Raw genomic sequence first — 19,348 nt, forward strand, 5'->3', positions numbered from 1 at the left:
CCTTAAACTACGTTCGCACAAACTCCAATATAAACGACAAACTTCGAGATGGAAACACAAATATTATTACTATCGGATCCCAGCAGATGTATAGATTAATCAAGATCCAGAGCAAAGTAAACTAAAATTAACTATTGCTTCTGAAATCAGCGTTGATTTTAACTCTTGTTAGATAGTTTGACCTACATTTTGTGTACTCTAACTTAATTACTCTGTGAGAGCCCTCTAGTGGAACTAAGATCTGATATGGAACTAGCAATATGGAGTTATTTTCACGAGTATATTTTAAACACATTTACTGTGGACATCTCTTTTAAATGGTGATAGAAACAATTTTTTTTTCTGTAGTAAGACCGACATTTTAAAGTCCAAAGTCCAGAAACTAATTTCAATATCTTTCCTATACCTATTCGTTGTAGTTAATATTTCTAAAAAGCAAAATTTTATCTAAATATATTTTAATCTTTATAATTTGAAACTCATTGAGATCCTGAAATCCACAAAGATAGTTTCTCGCTCGTTAGTGCGGTTATACGGAAAATTTTGCAGGACATTCCTAAATGAGCTTTGTAAAATGTAACTAAATTGCTTTTAACAATATCCCTATAGTTATTTTATTTAGCACAACTATTTCTTTGCCCTGTTATGTTTACGAGAATATAGTTGATTGCCCTTAATGCTTAATTTTATTAAACTACTACAATGTAACTTCAAATCTGAATACATTAATTTATTGCGAATAATAATCCTTCATAATTACCTATACCTATAATTAAAATATTAATTAAAATATTATCTATATAATTAAAATAATATATTGAATTTATTATAATTACAAAGAAAACTGACTTCGGAGACAGTTTGTTGCAGTTCGCAAGTCAGGATTACTCTTAAAAAGTTTGCAACTCAAATTTATTTACAAATGTATTTCTTTCAGATTATTACATATTTGGAAAGGCTGTCTTATAATTAATGCCGATGAAGGGTTCCCAGTCACTATGAGGTATATAAGGAGAGAAGGATCTTTGAGCTCCAGCATTTAAGTTCAGAGATGATGTGGGGTCACGGTAAAGGTTGAATTTGCCCATGGCCGCGACATCTGTCTTGTGGAATAAGTCTGTATGTGCTGTGCTGAGTCCGGCTCCTATTTTGTCCCTGTAAACCATTTTTTTTTTTGTAAAATATTTGTTTAAGGCAATTTTTTACGTTAAATTTTTGGATAGTATAAGACTTGGGTAAAACAATAATATATACTCTAAAAAAATCTATTACTAAAATACGACAGTGTATTTTGCAGTTAATCAAACAATCTTTTATTAAAATAAACCTATTTCAATATTTAATTAATTACCTAGGCAATTTTTTTTTCTCATGAAAGAACAAATGCAAAATAAACTAGTTACGTGTTGTATGTTGTGTTGTATGATTTTCACGAGTTAGATTTTAAACAATAAATAACCCCGTGAAATCTCTTAGTTATTTTGCACTTTTTCTTTCATTAAAAAAATAACCACGTATTACGGTGTATTTACATCGAGCGAATGGTCATATTAACCCCACTGTGTCAAATTATTTTAGTGTAAAAAGGCGTAGAGCATACTTTCGTTGTTCTTAGTGCGTTCGAAAAGATGGAATGTTCTAATCCATACTAATATTATAAATGCGAAAGTAACTCTGTCTGTCTGTCTGTCCATGGGCGTAGCTAGCCGTGGGCTCAGGGTGGGGCAAAAAAAAAATGTAACTAGCAACTTTATCCTAAGTCTAGTCCCGGTTAATTTTTAGGGCTTTGAAGTTTGAACCTTAAAATGAAAAAAATGAACTCTTGAAGCTGTGAAAAAAATCAAAGTTATAAACCAACGCAATAAAAAAGATACAGCCGTTTGTGTTGCAAATTTTCACACATTTCGACATTTGAAAGGGAATCAAAACCTAAAGGGTTCGCAATTTTTCCTTTATCTGCGCTATAAGACGTTACTTAATACAAAATTTCAAGATTCTGGGTTCACGGGAAGTTTAGGGTCACTTACTGACCATAAAAACACAAAATGCTCACAGATCCAGGTGGAGCTTCGCTCGCAATTTTAAAGAAAAGTTTTTGGCCGATATCTCGGAAACTATCCACTTTAGAACAAAAGTTAGTTCGATTTTTTTATAGAAAGTAAAAATTCGCATCTTTTACACCCTATAAACTTTTTTTTAAAACTTACTGTTTACGATTTATGGCCTATTTAATGAACCGGTTTATCGTTTTTGGCTAATAACTGGGGTTAAAATATTGGATTAATCAACAAAATGCATCTACCCATTTTTTAAGATAACTTTATTCTCGACAACTTTTGTTTGAAACTTTTCTAGTGCCCATACTTTTTGAGTTGTAATCCGTTTAATGTAGAAATGTCGGCGCTCGGCGGATGACGCGGAAGCCTTAGTTTTTTTAAGGATGTAATGAAGACGAAGAAGAGATATCCAATGCCAAGTGCGAGTCTGACTCGCGCACAGAGGGCTCCGAACAAACCTACTTTTTATTATGTTGTAACTCTAAAATGTATGTTTTAGCAATTTTTCCTTTCTCTGTGCTATAAGACATTGCTTTTTACCAAATTTCAAGACTGTGTTCACAGGAAGTACAGTGTAGGTTTTGATTCCCTTGCGAATGTCGAAATTTGCAATAATTAGCAGCATAAAATGACTGTATCTTTTGATGTTGGCTTTCACAGCTTCAAGGGACCGTAGATTTGAGTATTCTATATAAATTTCAGTTTGATAGCTCCACGCTTTCTTGAGAAAAAGGGTGTTGACAGTCAGACAGACAGACGGACAACATAGTGACAACAACATAGGACAACAACAACCTATAAGGGTTCCGTTTTTTCCTTTTGAGGTTCGGAACCCTAAAAAAAAGTTTCAAACAAAAGTTGTAGAGAATAGAGTGATCTTAAAAAATGGAAAGATGTATTTTATTGATTAATCCAATATTTTAAGAGTTATTAGCCAAAAACGATAAATCGGTTCATTAAATGGGCCATAAATAGTAAACGGTACGTTTTACAAAAAAGTTTACAAGGAATAAAAGATGCGAAATTTTACTTTCTACAAAAAAGTCACAATAACTTTTGCCTTCAAGTGGATAGTTTCCGAGATATCGGCCAAAAACACACATACGAAAAAAAAAAGGATTACGTTTGTTTACGCATGGGGTCAATCGTGCGCAAGTTTTTTGTTTAGATCGCATTTTTTTTGTGACGACTTTCGAGAGTGAATGTTCTTAACTAAGTTTTGTAGATAGTAGGTACTCAGATAATTTAATTTAATTTTTTAGATTTGGTTAGGTACTTTCCAGGCCAGAGCCAGGGTGGGGCAAGTGCCCCACCCTGCCCCACCGTGGCTACGCCCATGTGTCTGTCTGTTACTCAATCACGCCTAAACTACTGAACCAATTTGCATGAAATTTGGTATGGAGATATTTTGATACCCGAGAAAGGACATAGGATACCTTTTATTGCGAAATATGTACCACGGGCGAAGCCGGGGCGGACCTCTAGTACTAAATAACATTGAATACGAGTTTTCGATTACACTAAAAGATCATGATAGAATGCTCTAGCTCTAGCTCTATGTTCGTACTTGACTTTTTTATTTTCAAATAGAGGACCTATTTCTTATGAAAATCTTAAAGTAATATTGCATATTTTTTTGTTTTCTGTTTATATCTGAATATAGCAGGTTAAACTTACTTGTACAAATAATCAAGGTTACCACCAAAAGTGTTATGATTGGGCAACCCCTGGTTCGGCATATTCCGCGTGATAAAGGCACCTGCGTCCAACTTATGATCATTGCTGTTCGCCAAATTAACATGACCAGCGGCTGTGAGCTGTTTTCCATAGTCTGGGATGCCTTTTGCTGATAAACTTAGTCCGTGACCGTTACTGTAACAAATTAAACCAATTAAAATGAAAATGGAAAAGTTATTCGAGTTTGATTTGAAATTGTCTTTTATTTTAACGCATTAATGACTTCGATTAACGGACAATTCTTTCTAAATGCCGCAACAGGAATCCATTAAAATGTTTTTGAAAATAAAGGATAAAAATTATTTATTTCTTCGTTACATTATTGAAATAAAACTTCAAATCAGAGCTTCTGTTAAACAAAATGATACCATACGGTTAAATAAACTAATAGAACAAAGCTTTTTTTGTGTTCGTTTTTTATCGGTCTAGTTGTTTTAACTCAAACCCAACTGGACCGATCTTAAAAATTCCTTAATATCATTAGATAACTACAATTATTGAACTAGAACTACAAGTGAACATACGCAGTATCCAAATCCACGCCACCAGTATAAGAAGTCAGCTTCCCATCAGGACTGTACGTTTTGGACACCGTTTGGCTCAACTGCCTTTGATCATTGCCAGCAACAGGCGTCTTTGCAGCCACTGTATCTCTTCTAACTCTCAAGTCTTCATTGAAAAACAAGGGTCCTTCAATAACATATCTGCAATTGACTCCAGCTAGGAAGAGTAAAATTATTCCCTTCATTTTGCTTGGTAATAGCACAAACCTGTAGCGGTGAAATGAATGTGACTGTACCAGGAGCCCAGAATTTATATAGAGATGTGTGAGGGAATTCCCGTTCGGGTTACCTACTGCATTGTTTGATAAGGTACGTATAAATTTACTGGATATGGCATTTAATATTGATAATTATTACTTTATAGTTAACATCTAATTGGTATTTATAATCATAATATCTAAAACAGAGTGAAGGTATTGAGATCAGAATACTGCTGCTTATTATTGAAAAAAATTGTAAGAAATGTCATTGTTTTATTTTTATTTATAATTTTGTCTTATTTCAGTAGGTACCTCGCATCTTCAACTATGTTTTCATATTACATTAAAATTTATTTTTGCCGTGCTAATTTCAAATTAGTGCTAAGCGTCAGTATTTTATACACACACGTTCATATATAGGTATAGTATTAATCATATATAGGTATTAGGTATAGAATTAGTACTAACCACGTAACCAGTTGTAATAAAGATATGTCATTTCTAGAACACAAGATCTTTGTGAAAATTAAGAGCATTAATGTATATAATTTTGTGATACTACAGTCGACCTTTATCATTACCTCATTTAGAAGCTGGGAAGTTGATAATAGTGACATATGTCTGTAGCTGAGTGATTCCCCTTTCGAATAGGTCTATATAATAGGTACATGTTATTACATACAAATTATAATATTTATTAATAACATTTAATTAAGTAGAACGCTGTATCGCGGCTTTGTTGCATACATAATGCTTTAAAATCGGGTTGTATTTTTTGTTCATATTTAACTTAATTCATTCAAATTCTTAAATAAAGTACTTAAAAGTAGTGTAGTTCAATATGTTTTAGATCAATTAAAACTTGAAACGGTTTTTGTAACTTTACTCTCTGATCGTCTAAAAAAATATTAATCGTCTTAATTGTGTGATGTAAATAGTATTAGGTATTTCTTACGTTAGAAATATAATAAAAAGTCTTCACAACGGATGTCAATGAAATTGCAGTATTTATGTGAACATTTCAAGAAGGACTAAGAAATGGAAGTGCAAGGAGCAAAAATGTATTCAACCATGAACCATCATTTATTATGACTCTATAAATGTATATATATCCGTCTATCTCAATAAACTTCAATCTCTGAACATCCGGACGGATATTAACTTCCAACAAAACGCAATAGCGAAATAACTTGAGTCTTGAAGTAAAAATAACATGATAAATGTATTTGCGTATTGACGTTTAGTACCACCTTCGTTTTATTCTCCACCTACATCTTATAGAATTAATAACCTAATTATTTTTAAAAATTCGAGGAAAAATTATTCGTCATAGCCTATGTTGTTCCTCGCGAAAGATTAGACCATTATCAGATGTTTCTACAATCAGATTATGTTATATTTGTAACGGTGCATTTACACCAAACGAACATAGAGCTAGAGCTAGAGCAAGAGCATTCTTTCGTGATCTTTTAGTGCGAACGAAAACCGGTATGCAATGTTTTTCAGTATAAGAATATTGCATAGTACGCACTAAGAACGACGAAAGAATGCTCTCTCGCCTGTTTACACTAAAAAAAATTAACATTATAATATTACTAGATTTCCGCCCACGGCTTCGCACGCGTTTGCAAAGGAAAACCCGCATAGTTCCCGTTCCCGTGGGATTTCCGGGATAAAAACTATCCTATGTGTTAATCCAAGTTACCCTCTGTATGTGTGCTAAATTTCATTGTAATCGGTTCAGTAGTTTTTACGTGAAAGAGTAACAAACATCCATACATCCTTACAAACTTTCGCCTTTATAATATATATTAGATATTAGATGTTAGAATGAGCATTCTCTCGTTTGATCTAAATGCACCGTAATATGTTGTACATCTTTTTCGTTTTACGAACATGGTAACTTACTTATCCTGATATTTTCCTTCACTGATTCATGATTGGAACAGTGGTTATCGTATAAAAGTTACGACTTTTATTTGAATGGTAAAGGATCTCCTTTGAATCACTGATCTGTATAATAACACACAGTATTAATAATTATAACATAATAAATTAATGAGTACAACAAAACCTCACTTGAAAGGGTACCGAGTATCATATTATAATAATATTAATTCAGGTGCGCCAAATTTAATCAAAACCTTTTTAGAACATTCACATACATTGTCTGTAATAATATCATTTAGTTTTATTACATTTGTGTGCTTTTAAATACAATCCAAAAATTATTGTACTCAGAAACGCTGTTGAATAAAAAATAATAGATAATCTCTATTTCATAGAACAAACTTTGTTTAGTTATCTTTGTGTAGAAATATTATTATATTAAATATAATAATTACTCTATTTTAGCAGGACAAAAGTGGTTACAAAATGCATTCATTTGGCCAGTTGAAACGGTTACAAATATTATTTAACAACCATAGAAAAAAAGAAAAAACATGCCATCAACAGAAGAGTGTCCAATTCTAATTTAAACACCACAATACGTAAAAAGTTTGGACGAATTATTCACAAAATTAGAGCGTTAGTTGTTACGTATATATCAAAATAAAATAATAGATAAAGCGTCTAAAATATTGCGGCAATCCCACGTTAAAATATTGCTAAAAGTGGATGTTGCACAGGATTTTCATTTTCATTATATTTTGTAGAGCAATTTTCAGATTGAAATTTTAAAATTGTACGCAAACTTTTGAAGGGGTTCTGAATGAAAGTCGAGCGATGAAAGCTATCAACTTTGTTTATATTTATGAAACTAAATAAAAATCCTCGAAGTTGAAACTTTAAGTGGCTGCACGTTATTTTTATATTGCGTGCTTTGGAACGCTTTAACGAGCCACGCAAAATTTGAATTTTTCAAAAGTTTAACTACAGTTGTGGATTATAAACGTGTTGCCTTTAGAGACAGAATATTACGTGATATGTGCTCTTACTGTGAGATTAGATGTTTATAATTAATTTATTTTGGGGACATTCATGTTACCTACTTCTATTTAGTTTTTGTAATTTAATGTAATGTTGCCTTCATTGCAAATTAATAATAATACACAAAGGAACGCAGGTGTAGATTATTAACAAGACGGTAAGAAGCTTAATAAAATTATTTAATTGCTTTATTATATTAATTCTGATTTATTTCTATGTTATTATACAATACATAATATAAAGATTATGAAATATATTATACTAGAACTTTAGTTAAATTCAAAAAGTCAAAATATATTGTCAAAATATTTACTGCTTTCCCAAAAAAGTCTAGATAAAAAACATAAAACTATTAATAACGTTCATTAACAAGATAAATCACAAAGTCACGTAGTCAAAACAAACACTAGAACGTTAAAGGTGAAATTATACATCTTATTCGATTACGTTGTCGTAGGTCGGGGCTTTCATTTGCCTTGTTATAGAGCAATAGGGTCGCCAATTAAGGTGAGCTTGCAATTTAAGCATGGAGCCTAGGGTTGGTATGTTGTAAGTTTTCTGGGGACTCGTTTTTATGGTTTTATCCGATAAATAGGTGAACTAACCGATTATTAATGTTAAATATGACATATAATTTAAACACAAATAATATTATATTATTACAAAAAAAAAATTTTTTTGCATCCTCAATCATCCTTATCATTTGACTTCTCTCTATCTATCAAATATTAATTCTATATTGACATATTTAACTATAACACAGCCATATTTGAATTCCGTTCGTATCGAACTCCGTTCAATATTTTTGTCAAAATTTAGTAAAAAACATCCAAACTTTCTCATTTATAACAGTCCTATAGATTTGTCACCCTAATTTGTTCATTGTCTTACCGAGTAGACATGTAATGTGATGGAAAATATCCTTGCCTTTTAAGAACCAATCAGAGATGCTGGAAGATATAATTCTTTTACGATGTATTTAATTACAAAATAATTTTGTAGCACATTATTTCATACTTTGATATTTTCGCAATATACCTACTTAGTTAACCAAGGTAGGTATCTAATATTTAAAAAAGTGATACATTTTTTACATAGAAGTATGTCATAACGACCCAACTCAACAAAAGATTTTTTTGGATACATTAGGTACATCTGGCTATTCATCATTAAGATTTTGTAATCAAATTTGGACCGAAATTATACAATACCTAACTACTTATTTTACAATAAAATGTTTATCATTTCCTATTATTAACACAAAAAAATCATTTAATGAACTTTCTATTATCAACGATACAAAACTTAAAAAAATAGTCCATCTAAATCAAAACCCACTCCCACCCTACACAAGTTCATCGGTGCGAGATTAAGCTAACCCCCGCAGAGCCACGGTGATGTTACACACAAATAAGCTCTAAGCCCGCACCAATTATCTATTTTAATTGTTCAACCATTGACGCACGAGTGAACTTCCATAGAGAGTATTCTTTTGTTTTAGTCACGTTTGACAAAAAGGATTGTTTGATAGTATTGTGGAGATTTGATAGTCTATTTTCGTTTTTTAATAGATAGAGCGATTTTTGTAATATATAGAGCGATTCTCGAATAAGGTTTTAATATACAATTTGTTAAGTTTTATACAAAGCGAAGTCGCAGGTGGAAAGCCAGTTTCATATTAATACAAGTCGTATTTAACTTTAAAACTAAAAACTCTTATCGTAAAAAATAACTGAAAGAATTTTCTCGAAACTTGGCACAACTCGACGCTCTTAAATTATGATTTACCTCCTTCAAAGCTCATATTTTTAGAGACTCCATCAAACCGTAGTTTAAAAGTGCATTATAGAAATTGAAACGCTTCAAGTTGATATTTACTTCAATATTTTTTATACACAGTTGTCTAGAGATGGCAAACTGTCTGTGCAGTCTCTATTCATATTACATTTAAATTATTTATTGCTTTAAGATTATCATTTGGCATATATTTCTGCAAATAGGTACATACCTATTCTGTACTCATCCAGAATAAGACTGGTACTTATGCTAAGTGCTAACACATGCCTATTCAACCAGACACCAGTAATATTGCCAAGTATAGAGTCAGAATTAAAAGCTATGCTAGTACCTATTTCAAAAACTTATCTATTCGTAAAATACTATTTACAAATAAGGCACCTACTGATTTATTTAACAGATAAGCTAATAAATCTTTCATCTCACGTTATTCCTAAAGTAACTTCAAACTTTCTCATCTTTGTAAATTTTCTAAAATCTTTTCTATACGGTCACTTCTACGTAATAAGATAAAAGTTTGCTCTAGGTTTAAGCCTTCTATATTCAGTCCTTTTATTTGTGCATTCGTAGTCAATCAAGAATATACGATTCTAAATATGTCTAAGTTCCTTTGTATTCTAACAATTTTTATTAGATAACTCTTCTATGTGACCTAGGTATTTACAAAATATGAGAAATAACCTTGAAATAACTAATAACTGTCCTGAACGCTGAATATATTCACTTGTTAATTTCGACCTATATGACCATTTAAATATTCATTAGGTACCTACATAAAGCTATAACGTACACGATAAAATACACAAATTATGAACAACGAAACATCATAATAATCTAGGTACATTTTTTTTCGCTCTATCTTCCCTAAAACAGATCCATAAATCCGCTTTCCAACTAAATGACTATTTGCAGTTGAAGGCATGCAATCATAGTTAACAGAAATTAAGCAACATTGGCAGACGGACCGATAAATTGAAGGCAGACTTGAACTAAATCGGGATCGACATGCAATCTTAATTGCTATGGGCGATGTTAGGATTTGCGTTACCAGGGTAACTTGATTGGCTAATTGCGACCTAAATAGATGAGCAAACAGTCGAAATTCGTTTGAGAAATCTGCTGGCAGGAGTACAGGATTTGGCTTTGTTGTGCGGATTAGCGATTTTTTAAGTCATGTTGTAGCCTTCATACATGTTGTTCTCGAAAACCACTTGAAAACAACTTTTTTTTCAGTAGATAGAGTGGTTTTCGAGGAATTATAAGGGCGTATATCATTTAGTAAGTTTTAGACAAAGCGGGCAAAGCTACAGTATGAATGCTATGTATAAGAAAGACGTAATAGCAAGAGTTATTTAGTTTGATGAGCATATTCTCTTGACTATAATAGAACCGCTCGTACTAAAGTCAAAGTAGGTATACCCGCTTCACTCAAGTACCATAATGTAGTTTTCGGCAATTTAATTCAACCGCTGACTAATGGGCTTTGGTGTGTGGTGGCAATTTCACAAGACGGTCGTCTTACTAACTGTATTAATGTCGCAACTTTAGAACTTTATGTATGTAGGTATAGCAAAATTGTGAATAGTATAGTTTTTCCTAGTAGGAATAGCTTTTTGTAGAAAGCGCCATCGATTGAATAATACATGGCTGCATTATATTTATATTTTATAGTCCTAAGCTAAATTTCTATCTACGATTTCAGACAAAATAGGTAATGTGTATAAATTAAATTTTTCCATTTATAATTTAAGTAAGTCATAATATTATGGCCTTTAGTTGCTAACAACCTTTTTCGCTCGTATTATATCTCAATTTATTTTGTGTATGTTTAGGTTAAAGGTTAAATCTGCATTGTATGTAATGTGTGTTTGCTATGAAAAACCGGTCCATGATCGTAATTGGTCGAATTTATTCCTGCTTTCAAGTATTAGTCTTATCATTTATAAGTAAATAAAACAACCAAATAAAAAATACTCAATTTAATACTCATTTCAATACATTTATAACTACCACCGGTAATTGAAGTTTCCCATCGCTCCATAGTCGGGTCTCATACCTGACATTTGATTGTATGTCCCTTGGAGTGAGAAGTCGCCATTTTTACCAACCGGCCATTTTCCGCCAGCTGCTGCGTCGAGCTGTAAAACAAAAAAAGGTTAAAAATCTGTAATTTTATGAAAAAAAAGCGATTCTTGCTTGTTTTTTTTTCGTTAGCATTAAGCTCTTATGGTACATTTCCGGATTGAAAAGTGTATTATTGATAGATTTTCTTTATACTGAGAACTAACAAAAATAAAAACATTTTGCGACAATAATAAAAACAATTATTATTCTATTCAACTAAATTTCTTATCAGAAAATAATAATTAATTTTAACAATCTTTAAAAGGAAAATAAACAGAACTATTCAAACCGTATTTTTAAGAATAAAATGACTAAATACAAATAGGGTAAACCTACCGAAGTACGCCCATGTATCTGCTTGCTAATATCCAAAGACGCAGCTGCATTCGAGTTCTCCCATTTCAACCCGCCACCGAGATGAGAACTATCACCGTACGGACCAAGTACACGGGTACCGGATAGCTGGCCGTTTAGTTTGCCGCGGTCGTCGTTGAAGATCTGGTGGTCATAGCCGCCTTTACCCTGAAAGTATTTCATGAATAAATAAGTGTGCTTAATTGAATGTGTTTTATTAAGATGTGTTGTTTTTATTTGTTACCTTTGTAACTACCATCGTTATGATTTTGAATGGTATATACAAAAACTTTAAAAAGAAATAGGCAGAAATAGTGATTATGCTACTGAGGAATAGGGTCAATGATTTATCGAATAAATAGTCTTGAAAATAGCTGAATCAATTACTTATCGTTTCAATGAAATAACTTTGGCCTATTGCTATTACTTCTAAAAATAGTAGGGGACTATAAATTCTTTAATTAATGTGAAATAATTAAAACCTACACAGCATATTTACCTTTACTAAACAATTAATTATCCTATGTTATCTAATTTGCTTCAAATAAATAAATAAATAATCTTGGTGTTTAACAATCATAATTAATTATTTCTAATAAAACTTACAAACAAGCCTGCATCATTAGCGCCCAGTGTACCAAAGACGCGACCGTTCTCTCCAACTTTGCGGTCTACTGTGACGTCACGGCGGTATCTCTCTTGTGGTTGCATGTACCAATCAGGGTAGCTAGAAATTAGTTATAATTTAATAAGAATAAAAAAATTGGCTATATCATCATATTTTGCAACGTTAAAACTAAATGGAAGGTTCTGATATTGTATTACTTATGTATAGGTATGTAATAAATAGACCAGCTTCTTAAAAATGTTACGATCACCATTTTTTTGTTTGCAAAATTATCTATATTACAGCAAGGATATATTATAATAATTTTACAGCAAGTACAATAAATATTTACAGTTTAATATTTCATAATACTTACTGATCTACAAAAAAAATATCGGTTTTACAAAAAACTACAAACATGTTATAATTTAAACTAAATATCTACATAATATAGAGATTCAACAATAAATTAACTATCTTTAAAATACTTACTTGTCATAAACAATCTGTGGATGCATAAACTCTTGAGCAGCAACGCTGTATACAACGGCAAGGAAAAGGCAAAGTGACTTCATTTTGGCTGAAAACTGAAGCAAAAATATTATTTACCTAATTTTATTAAAAAATTTATGTTCAAAAATTCAATTATAAAAAATAGCTAATAAGTAGTTAGGTAATTACCTAAAGGTTAAATTGAAATCGAAAGATAGAAAGAGAATGAGCCCTTGAGAATTTTTATTTTAATTAAAAAATATCAAAACAATAGCTCGAATATAATATTTACCTATCCTATGGGTACATTATTAAATTCATATCTATTGATAAAATGTCTTATTATTATTAAAAAATAAATAAAATTATTACTTAGTTAAAAATTAATCCAAAAAGGTCACATAAAATGCGACACAAAAATAACAAATAAATATTTACCGTTCCTTTCAAAGCTTCTCAAAGCACAAGATGTGAATGATAATTTACTCACATTCCCGTGTATTTATACAAGCTTTAATTTACAAGGTTCTTCCCTTGCGAAGGGAAATAATTCATTCCCATAGTAATTCCCCGTTTTCATCTCAGCTATGTTTATATTTTGCAGGATAAGGAACGTTCACATTGTAATTAATTAAGTACATAATGTTATTGTAATTATAAATTAATTGCTCGTGTTATCTGTACGTCATTTATGTTATGTTTGGAGTCCCGAGTTGTTATAGTACCTATTGTGCTATAAATTATAATTATTGCATGTAGGTATTGATAGATTATTTTAATTAGATTAAGAAATAAGAATTATTTTTCAAATATCATTTAAAATTATTTTATATAATTAATATGTTGTATTTGTATCTACAATATTAATATCTATCTACTCGGAACGACGCTCCGTGCAAAATGAAAAAAAAATCTGTTACCGCGAAACAAATCGATGAATTTAAACAAATCTGTCAATAAAAAAAAACAATAAGTAACAATATTACCTACTTTGTAAGGCGTATTACCCGTGGTCCCCCTGCTATGACCCACTGTGGGTCTACGGGTAATATTTTTTCCCCGTGGACCCACTGCTATAGAATGATATGACAGTGGGTCTACGGGCACTTGAATTAAAAATGCTTTAATATACCAAACCAAACCAAACCAATTATACTTTTTACTATTTAAACCTAAACTATCTGAAACCAATGGATAATTCGAAATAATTACGCAGTACATTAACCGGGAAGTGCAGATAATATAGTACCTAATCCTGTCTCTATAATGGTCAAAGTATGGCAGCGGAGGGACCACGGGTAAAAAAGTATTTTTAATTCAAGTGCCCGTAGACCCACTGTCATATCATTCTATAGGAGTGGGTCCACGGGGAAAAAATATTATCCGTAGACCCACAGTGGGACATAGCGGGGGGACCACGGGTAATACGCCCCTTTGTAATATTTAATGTGGGCTGTATATTTTAACTTATCAACACTCAAATTACAGATCTTTTTAATTTTAAAAGTAGGTAAGTAATCAACTAATCAATACATATCTATGATCTTGAAAATAACTTGTTCCAATGGTTCCAATCAAGATCTTACTTTCTCGGAAACAAGGTACAGGTTATTCCCGTACTTCTAAGATAAATAGGTAATTATCATGAGGAAATTTCATGCAATTTGTAGTTCAATAAACTTAGGAGATATGAAACGTCGGGGATTTTTAGCTTAATTATTGCCATGACGACGAACCTAAGTATGTTACAAAGTGGTTATTAAAATATTGTTTGCTCTTCGTAATTTTGATAATGTTTATTTCGGGTGTACCTATCTTTATATATAAAAACTAGCGGTCCGCCCCGGCTTCGCCTGTGGTACATATGAAAAATAGATGTTGGCCGATTCTCAGACTTACCCGATATGCACAGAAAATTTCATGAGAATCGGTCCACCCGTTTCGGAGGAGTATGCAGACTAACATTGTGACACGAGAATCTTATATATAAAAAATGAATCGCAAAATGTGTTGGTAACCGCATAACTCGAGAACGGCTGAACCGATTTCGATAATTCTTTTTTTATTATATTCCGTGAAGTACGAGGATGGTTTTTATGTAGAGAAAAGATGTGTTTTTTTGTACCACGGGCGAAGCCGGGGCGGACCGCTAGTATTATATAGTATACATTTAAAAAAGATGTCGTAATTAATGTCGAAGTGAATGAACGGAAATGAAAACTGTTGGTTGTTAACAAAAAAAATGTTAGACACATTTTTCAAAATTGCGTTTGATATAATATTTTAATACTTATCTACAACTTTTTACTAATATTTATTATAATTGGTACTAAATATATATATTTTCATGTTGGGAAGATTTCCTATGTGAATATTAAGGCTTTCATAATCTATACTAAATATTATAGAGATTAGAAGAGTTTGTTTGAACGCGCTAATCTCAGGAACTACAGGTCCGATTTGAAAAATTATTTCGGTGTTAGATAGCCCATTTATCGAGGAAGGCTATAGGCTATACCATCACGCTAAGACCAACAGGAGCGGAGCAATGCGGGTGAAACCGCGGAGTACAGCTAGTTAAAAATAAAACACATGTATATATAAAATCGTTTATTTCCACATCTTAAACCTTTTTACATTAGTCACGACGTACAATCGTTAGTCTTTGTGTAAAATCTTACAAACGAAACAAATACGCATAAATAAAAACCGACGAATACAGTTCTATTTATTAAAAAATCGAATAAGTTTTTTTTTTCAGAAATAGAAATAGGTACAGATGAAATAACCTTGTTATGGTTTATCTTGATAGTAGATAATTAATGTTCTTGTTTTTTTTTTTATTATTAAAAAGAAATTCATGAATATTTAAAACAAACATTTATTGAAGTGAAACTTCTTTATCGGGGTTTTGAAAAAATTTAGTGTAACATTTTTTCTTTACGCGTGACATTTTTCTGTTACGCGCCATCTTTTTCTTATGCCTACCACGCGTGATTCGACGTATTTCTGTAAAGTTGCATATAGTAAATTATTTTTTGAAAAATAAGGTCATAAAGAAGATTCTCTTCTTACGTGTGTACACTAGTACACGCACACATTTTGTTTTTATTATTTATATGAATTGTTTTATGTACGACTTAATTTTTTATTCGTTTTTGTATGAATCCTGCATTTAAATGAAACACGGCATCATATAATAAATGTTTGTTTTCAATAACAAAATGTAACAGATTCACATAGTTGAACATAATTTTCAAGCTATCTCCATATCAAAGTTCATCAAAATCAGTTTAATTACGACCAATCTTCGTGATTCTGTTTTATACGAATTTCATAGAAAATAATTGTTACAAAAAATTGACAACTTTATTGTTTACAACAAAAATTAAATGTTTTATTTTAACAAATTATAAACGCACACATAAAATATTCAAAAAGACCTCAATATTTGCTTCTGAATTTTTAATTTCTTTAAATTTAGGACTTATCGAATATTATTAATTTAAAAACCAAAATGTATTCGCCTCTAACCAAAAATAGACATTACATATAAAAACGACAAAATAATTTTCTATGAACAAAAGAATTAAATATTGCATCTACTATATACATCGCAATCACACACAATATCTTAAACATTAAAAAACTCTAATTTTGTACTGAATGGCAATTTTTTTCTATACAATTTGGAAAAAAATATTTTTATTTTTTGAAAAAATATTTGTTCTTATTTACCAAATAATAATTAACATTGGGCCATTCTGGTGGAATCTAATTGTTGCTATAATTATAATATTTTTTAACAAAAATTAACTGAAATATTTTTTTATTTATATTGCATTGCAATAACAAAATTGGGCTCATTAAAAATACTTCAAAGGATAGTAATTAAGAATCACCCATGTAAATAAATAAAATTGTTTGTTATAAATGGAAAGGTTTTTCACTTAACATATAATTAACACAATGATTTATGGCATAAACGTTATTCTTGATCTACAATTGAAGATCTATAGATCATCCACCATGGCCAAGTAAGTCTTAAACCACACATTATAATATATTCTGAGGTATTACTACTAACCCGTAGTTTCTAAAATAATTGAAACAAATATATCGAAAATGATGCTCGTTAACACAAAAGGCAAATCTTAATTGTAAAACCACACAAAACCCAACAAAAATTGTATTCATGATTGCTACTTAAAATAATAAAACCAATTTTTAAATACCCAATAAAAAACATTTAAAAAATTAATGCTATCGCATTTTTAGCCATACAAAAGAGAGAGATAGTAATATATTTTTTAGGAATAATTGAAAAATCGGCTCATTATAAAATAAACTTATAATAAAATCACACAATTGTTATTTACAGATAAACCTATATTAACAATGTACTTACAAACTTAAAAAATCACTTAAATCAAGCATGATTTTATAACTTATAACTAAAAATCTATATTTTGACATAATTTTGATTCGCTATTACGTTTTAAATTATTATAAAAGTTACATGCAAATGCTTTATAGAAGCTTCAAAACTGCAAAAAACGATTGCTTTTAAATTTCCAAATGCAAATAATTGAAATATGTCGAAGCAATATTATTTACTTATTTTTAAAAGCAAAAAAACATGCGTACTTATAGTATTTTTTTAGATCATAATCTTGAAACCAATATTTAAAACTGGTACGATATTTTATATGATGAAATAAATAAACAGTATATTTTATTTTGTTGTTTGTTTTCCCATTTTATAAAGTTGAGATTTTGAGCCTTTTTTTTACAAAATAACAAAAAGTTTAAATAATCTGTTTGAAGTTTTTTCCAACACAAATAATGGGAATTAAAATAGTCATTACGTATATAACAGTATGATATTGCTCTATTTCCTCCCAAATTAACTATCCAAAGACAGAATGACACAAAAACATACATTTTTCCTTTTTAAATTTTTTCACATAATTTTTCATATAAATAAAAAATGCGTACAAAAATTTTATTGTTCGCTATTTTATGGCAATTTTTATTTCAAAAGTTAAGTGATCTAGGTTTTAAAGCGGTTTTCCGTAAATATTGATGAGCCAGCATTGTTAAGTCCAATTGGTCTTGTGTTTTTCCACATGCGAAGGTTTCCCATTGATTTTCCGTCTGAAATGTAATGTATTGTTAATTTGTTAGTATATAACAATATTTTTTGTGTTAAATTTTCTTATTAATAGTAAAAACTACTACAATACAAATAATAAGTATAATCTCGAAAGGATCTAGGAGTGCTATATAAGTTAGATTATTCAATACTAGCTTTCCGCCCGCGGCTTCTCCCGTTTTGTCTAAAAAATAATAAATTATATACTAAAATCTTCATCTTGAATCACTCTATCTATCAAAAAAACCGCATCAAAATCCGTTGCGTAGTTTTAAAGATTTAAGCATACATAGGGACAGAGAAAGCGACTTTGTTTTATGCTATGTAGTGATAATTTCAATGAAGAAAAGAAAATAGAATGTATCTAGTCAGATAATACATATTTAAAATTATGTTAAATAATATACTAAAAACAAGTTATTCTGTTTCCTATAATATGTTCATATTTATCAATCCTTTTAAAACGTAATATTTTAAATCGGTTGGACCGATATAGATGAAATTGTTTCTATAGCCACTTTACTTCAAGTACTTTCTAAACTCACAATTTCTACATAATATACTAGTACATATATGTATACCAGAATTTTTTTAGTAATTATCTACAAAATAAATACAAACCAATATAAAAGACGGTTTTTCCTCCTTAACCTGCGGTTCTTGGTCGAACTTAATAGATCTTACTGCTGATTTCTTCAATACCACCGGTTCGTCGGATTGACGTCGTACCTATTTTATATTTCATGTTAAATATGTTTTAATTTAAATGATAATTCTAGTTTTTATGAGGTAAATTAGAATATTCTAGAATGTTAGGAAGTAATGTTTTAGTGTGTTCCATAGAATTTTGAATGTTGTAGATGTATTATTTATCTGTGCCTGTCTTAACCTCATATTATCATACTTGTAAGTTTGAAGAAAAAAGCTATTTATAGCTGAGTTGTGGTTATTGAAACATTTACATTAATTTTTTTTGAATAGTTTCACAGTAAGTCTATCTATGGTAACTATCCAATTTTCGTCGTTGTAGTTGTCGTTAATTGTGTTAATTTATGTAGACTATAGTTTTATACCTTATTAAAATGCTTTATTATGAATAATTATCTTTGTATACTTTCATTGATAACAGTAATCTTATGTTTTTTAATTTGGACAGCAAATAAGCTTAAACAAGATTTATTTTTCAGAATTCTCGGGATTCGAACCCAGAACAATGTAAGAGGTAACCATTATTGTTCATCAAAGATATTTGAAATGAATACTTGTGTAGTACTTAAGTAAGTAGTTTTTTTTTTCACTTCTGGTAGCCTAAATAGTTGTTTGAAATAATA

General features: G+C 30.5%; 3 protein-coding genes across 3 annotated transcripts in view; all 3 read right to left on the minus strand.

Moving 5' to 3' along the window:
• Window positions 1-789: 789 nt before the first annotated feature.
• Window positions 790-4,567, minus strand: LOC149478361 (defense protein 3-like). The gene is made up of 3 exons (XM_089709230.1): window positions 4,319-4,567; window positions 3,735-3,929; window positions 790-1,155 (listed from the first exon to the last, which is right to left on the minus strand). The coding sequence occupies exons 1-3, from the start codon at window positions 4,540-4,542 to the stop codon at window positions 942-944; spliced, it is 633 nt and encodes a 210-aa protein (XP_089565356.1). The 5' UTR covers window positions 4,543-4,567; the 3' UTR covers window positions 790-941.
• Window positions 4,568-11,249: 6,682 nt separating this feature from the next.
• On the minus strand, window positions 11,250-13,362 carry LOC149478362 (gloverin-like). Its single transcript, XM_089709212.1, has 5 exons — window positions 13,301-13,362; window positions 12,863-12,957; window positions 12,370-12,490; window positions 11,746-11,931; window positions 11,250-11,423 (listed from the first exon to the last, which is right to left on the minus strand). The coding sequence occupies exons 2-5, from the start codon at window positions 12,943-12,945 to the stop codon at window positions 11,292-11,294; spliced, it is 522 nt and encodes a 173-aa protein (XP_089565338.1). The 5' UTR covers window positions 12,946-12,957; window positions 13,301-13,362; the 3' UTR covers window positions 11,250-11,291.
• Window positions 13,363-17,198: 3,836 nt separating this feature from the next.
• Myb (proto-oncogene like protein Myb) overlaps window positions 17,199-19,348 on the minus strand; it is a 48,166-nt gene continuing 46,016 nt past the window's right edge. Inside the window, exons 16-17 of the mRNA XM_089709496.1 lie at window positions 18,639-18,746; window positions 17,199-18,019 (exon numbers count right to left, since the gene is read on the minus strand). Coding sequence (XP_089565622.1) covers window positions 17,900-18,019; window positions 18,639-18,746 — 228 coding nt within the window. The 3' untranslated portion in view covers window positions 17,199-17,899. The remainder of the gene's footprint in view (window positions 18,020-18,638; window positions 18,747-19,348) is intronic.

This window comes from Colias philodice, chromosome 22, assembly GCF_061535455.1.
Source record: "Colias philodice isolate Cphi_HAF_F1 chromosome 22, ilColPhil1 Martin Lab GWU primary, whole genome shotgun sequence".
NCBI lineage: Eukaryota > Metazoa > Arthropoda > Insecta > Lepidoptera > Pieridae > Colias > Colias philodice.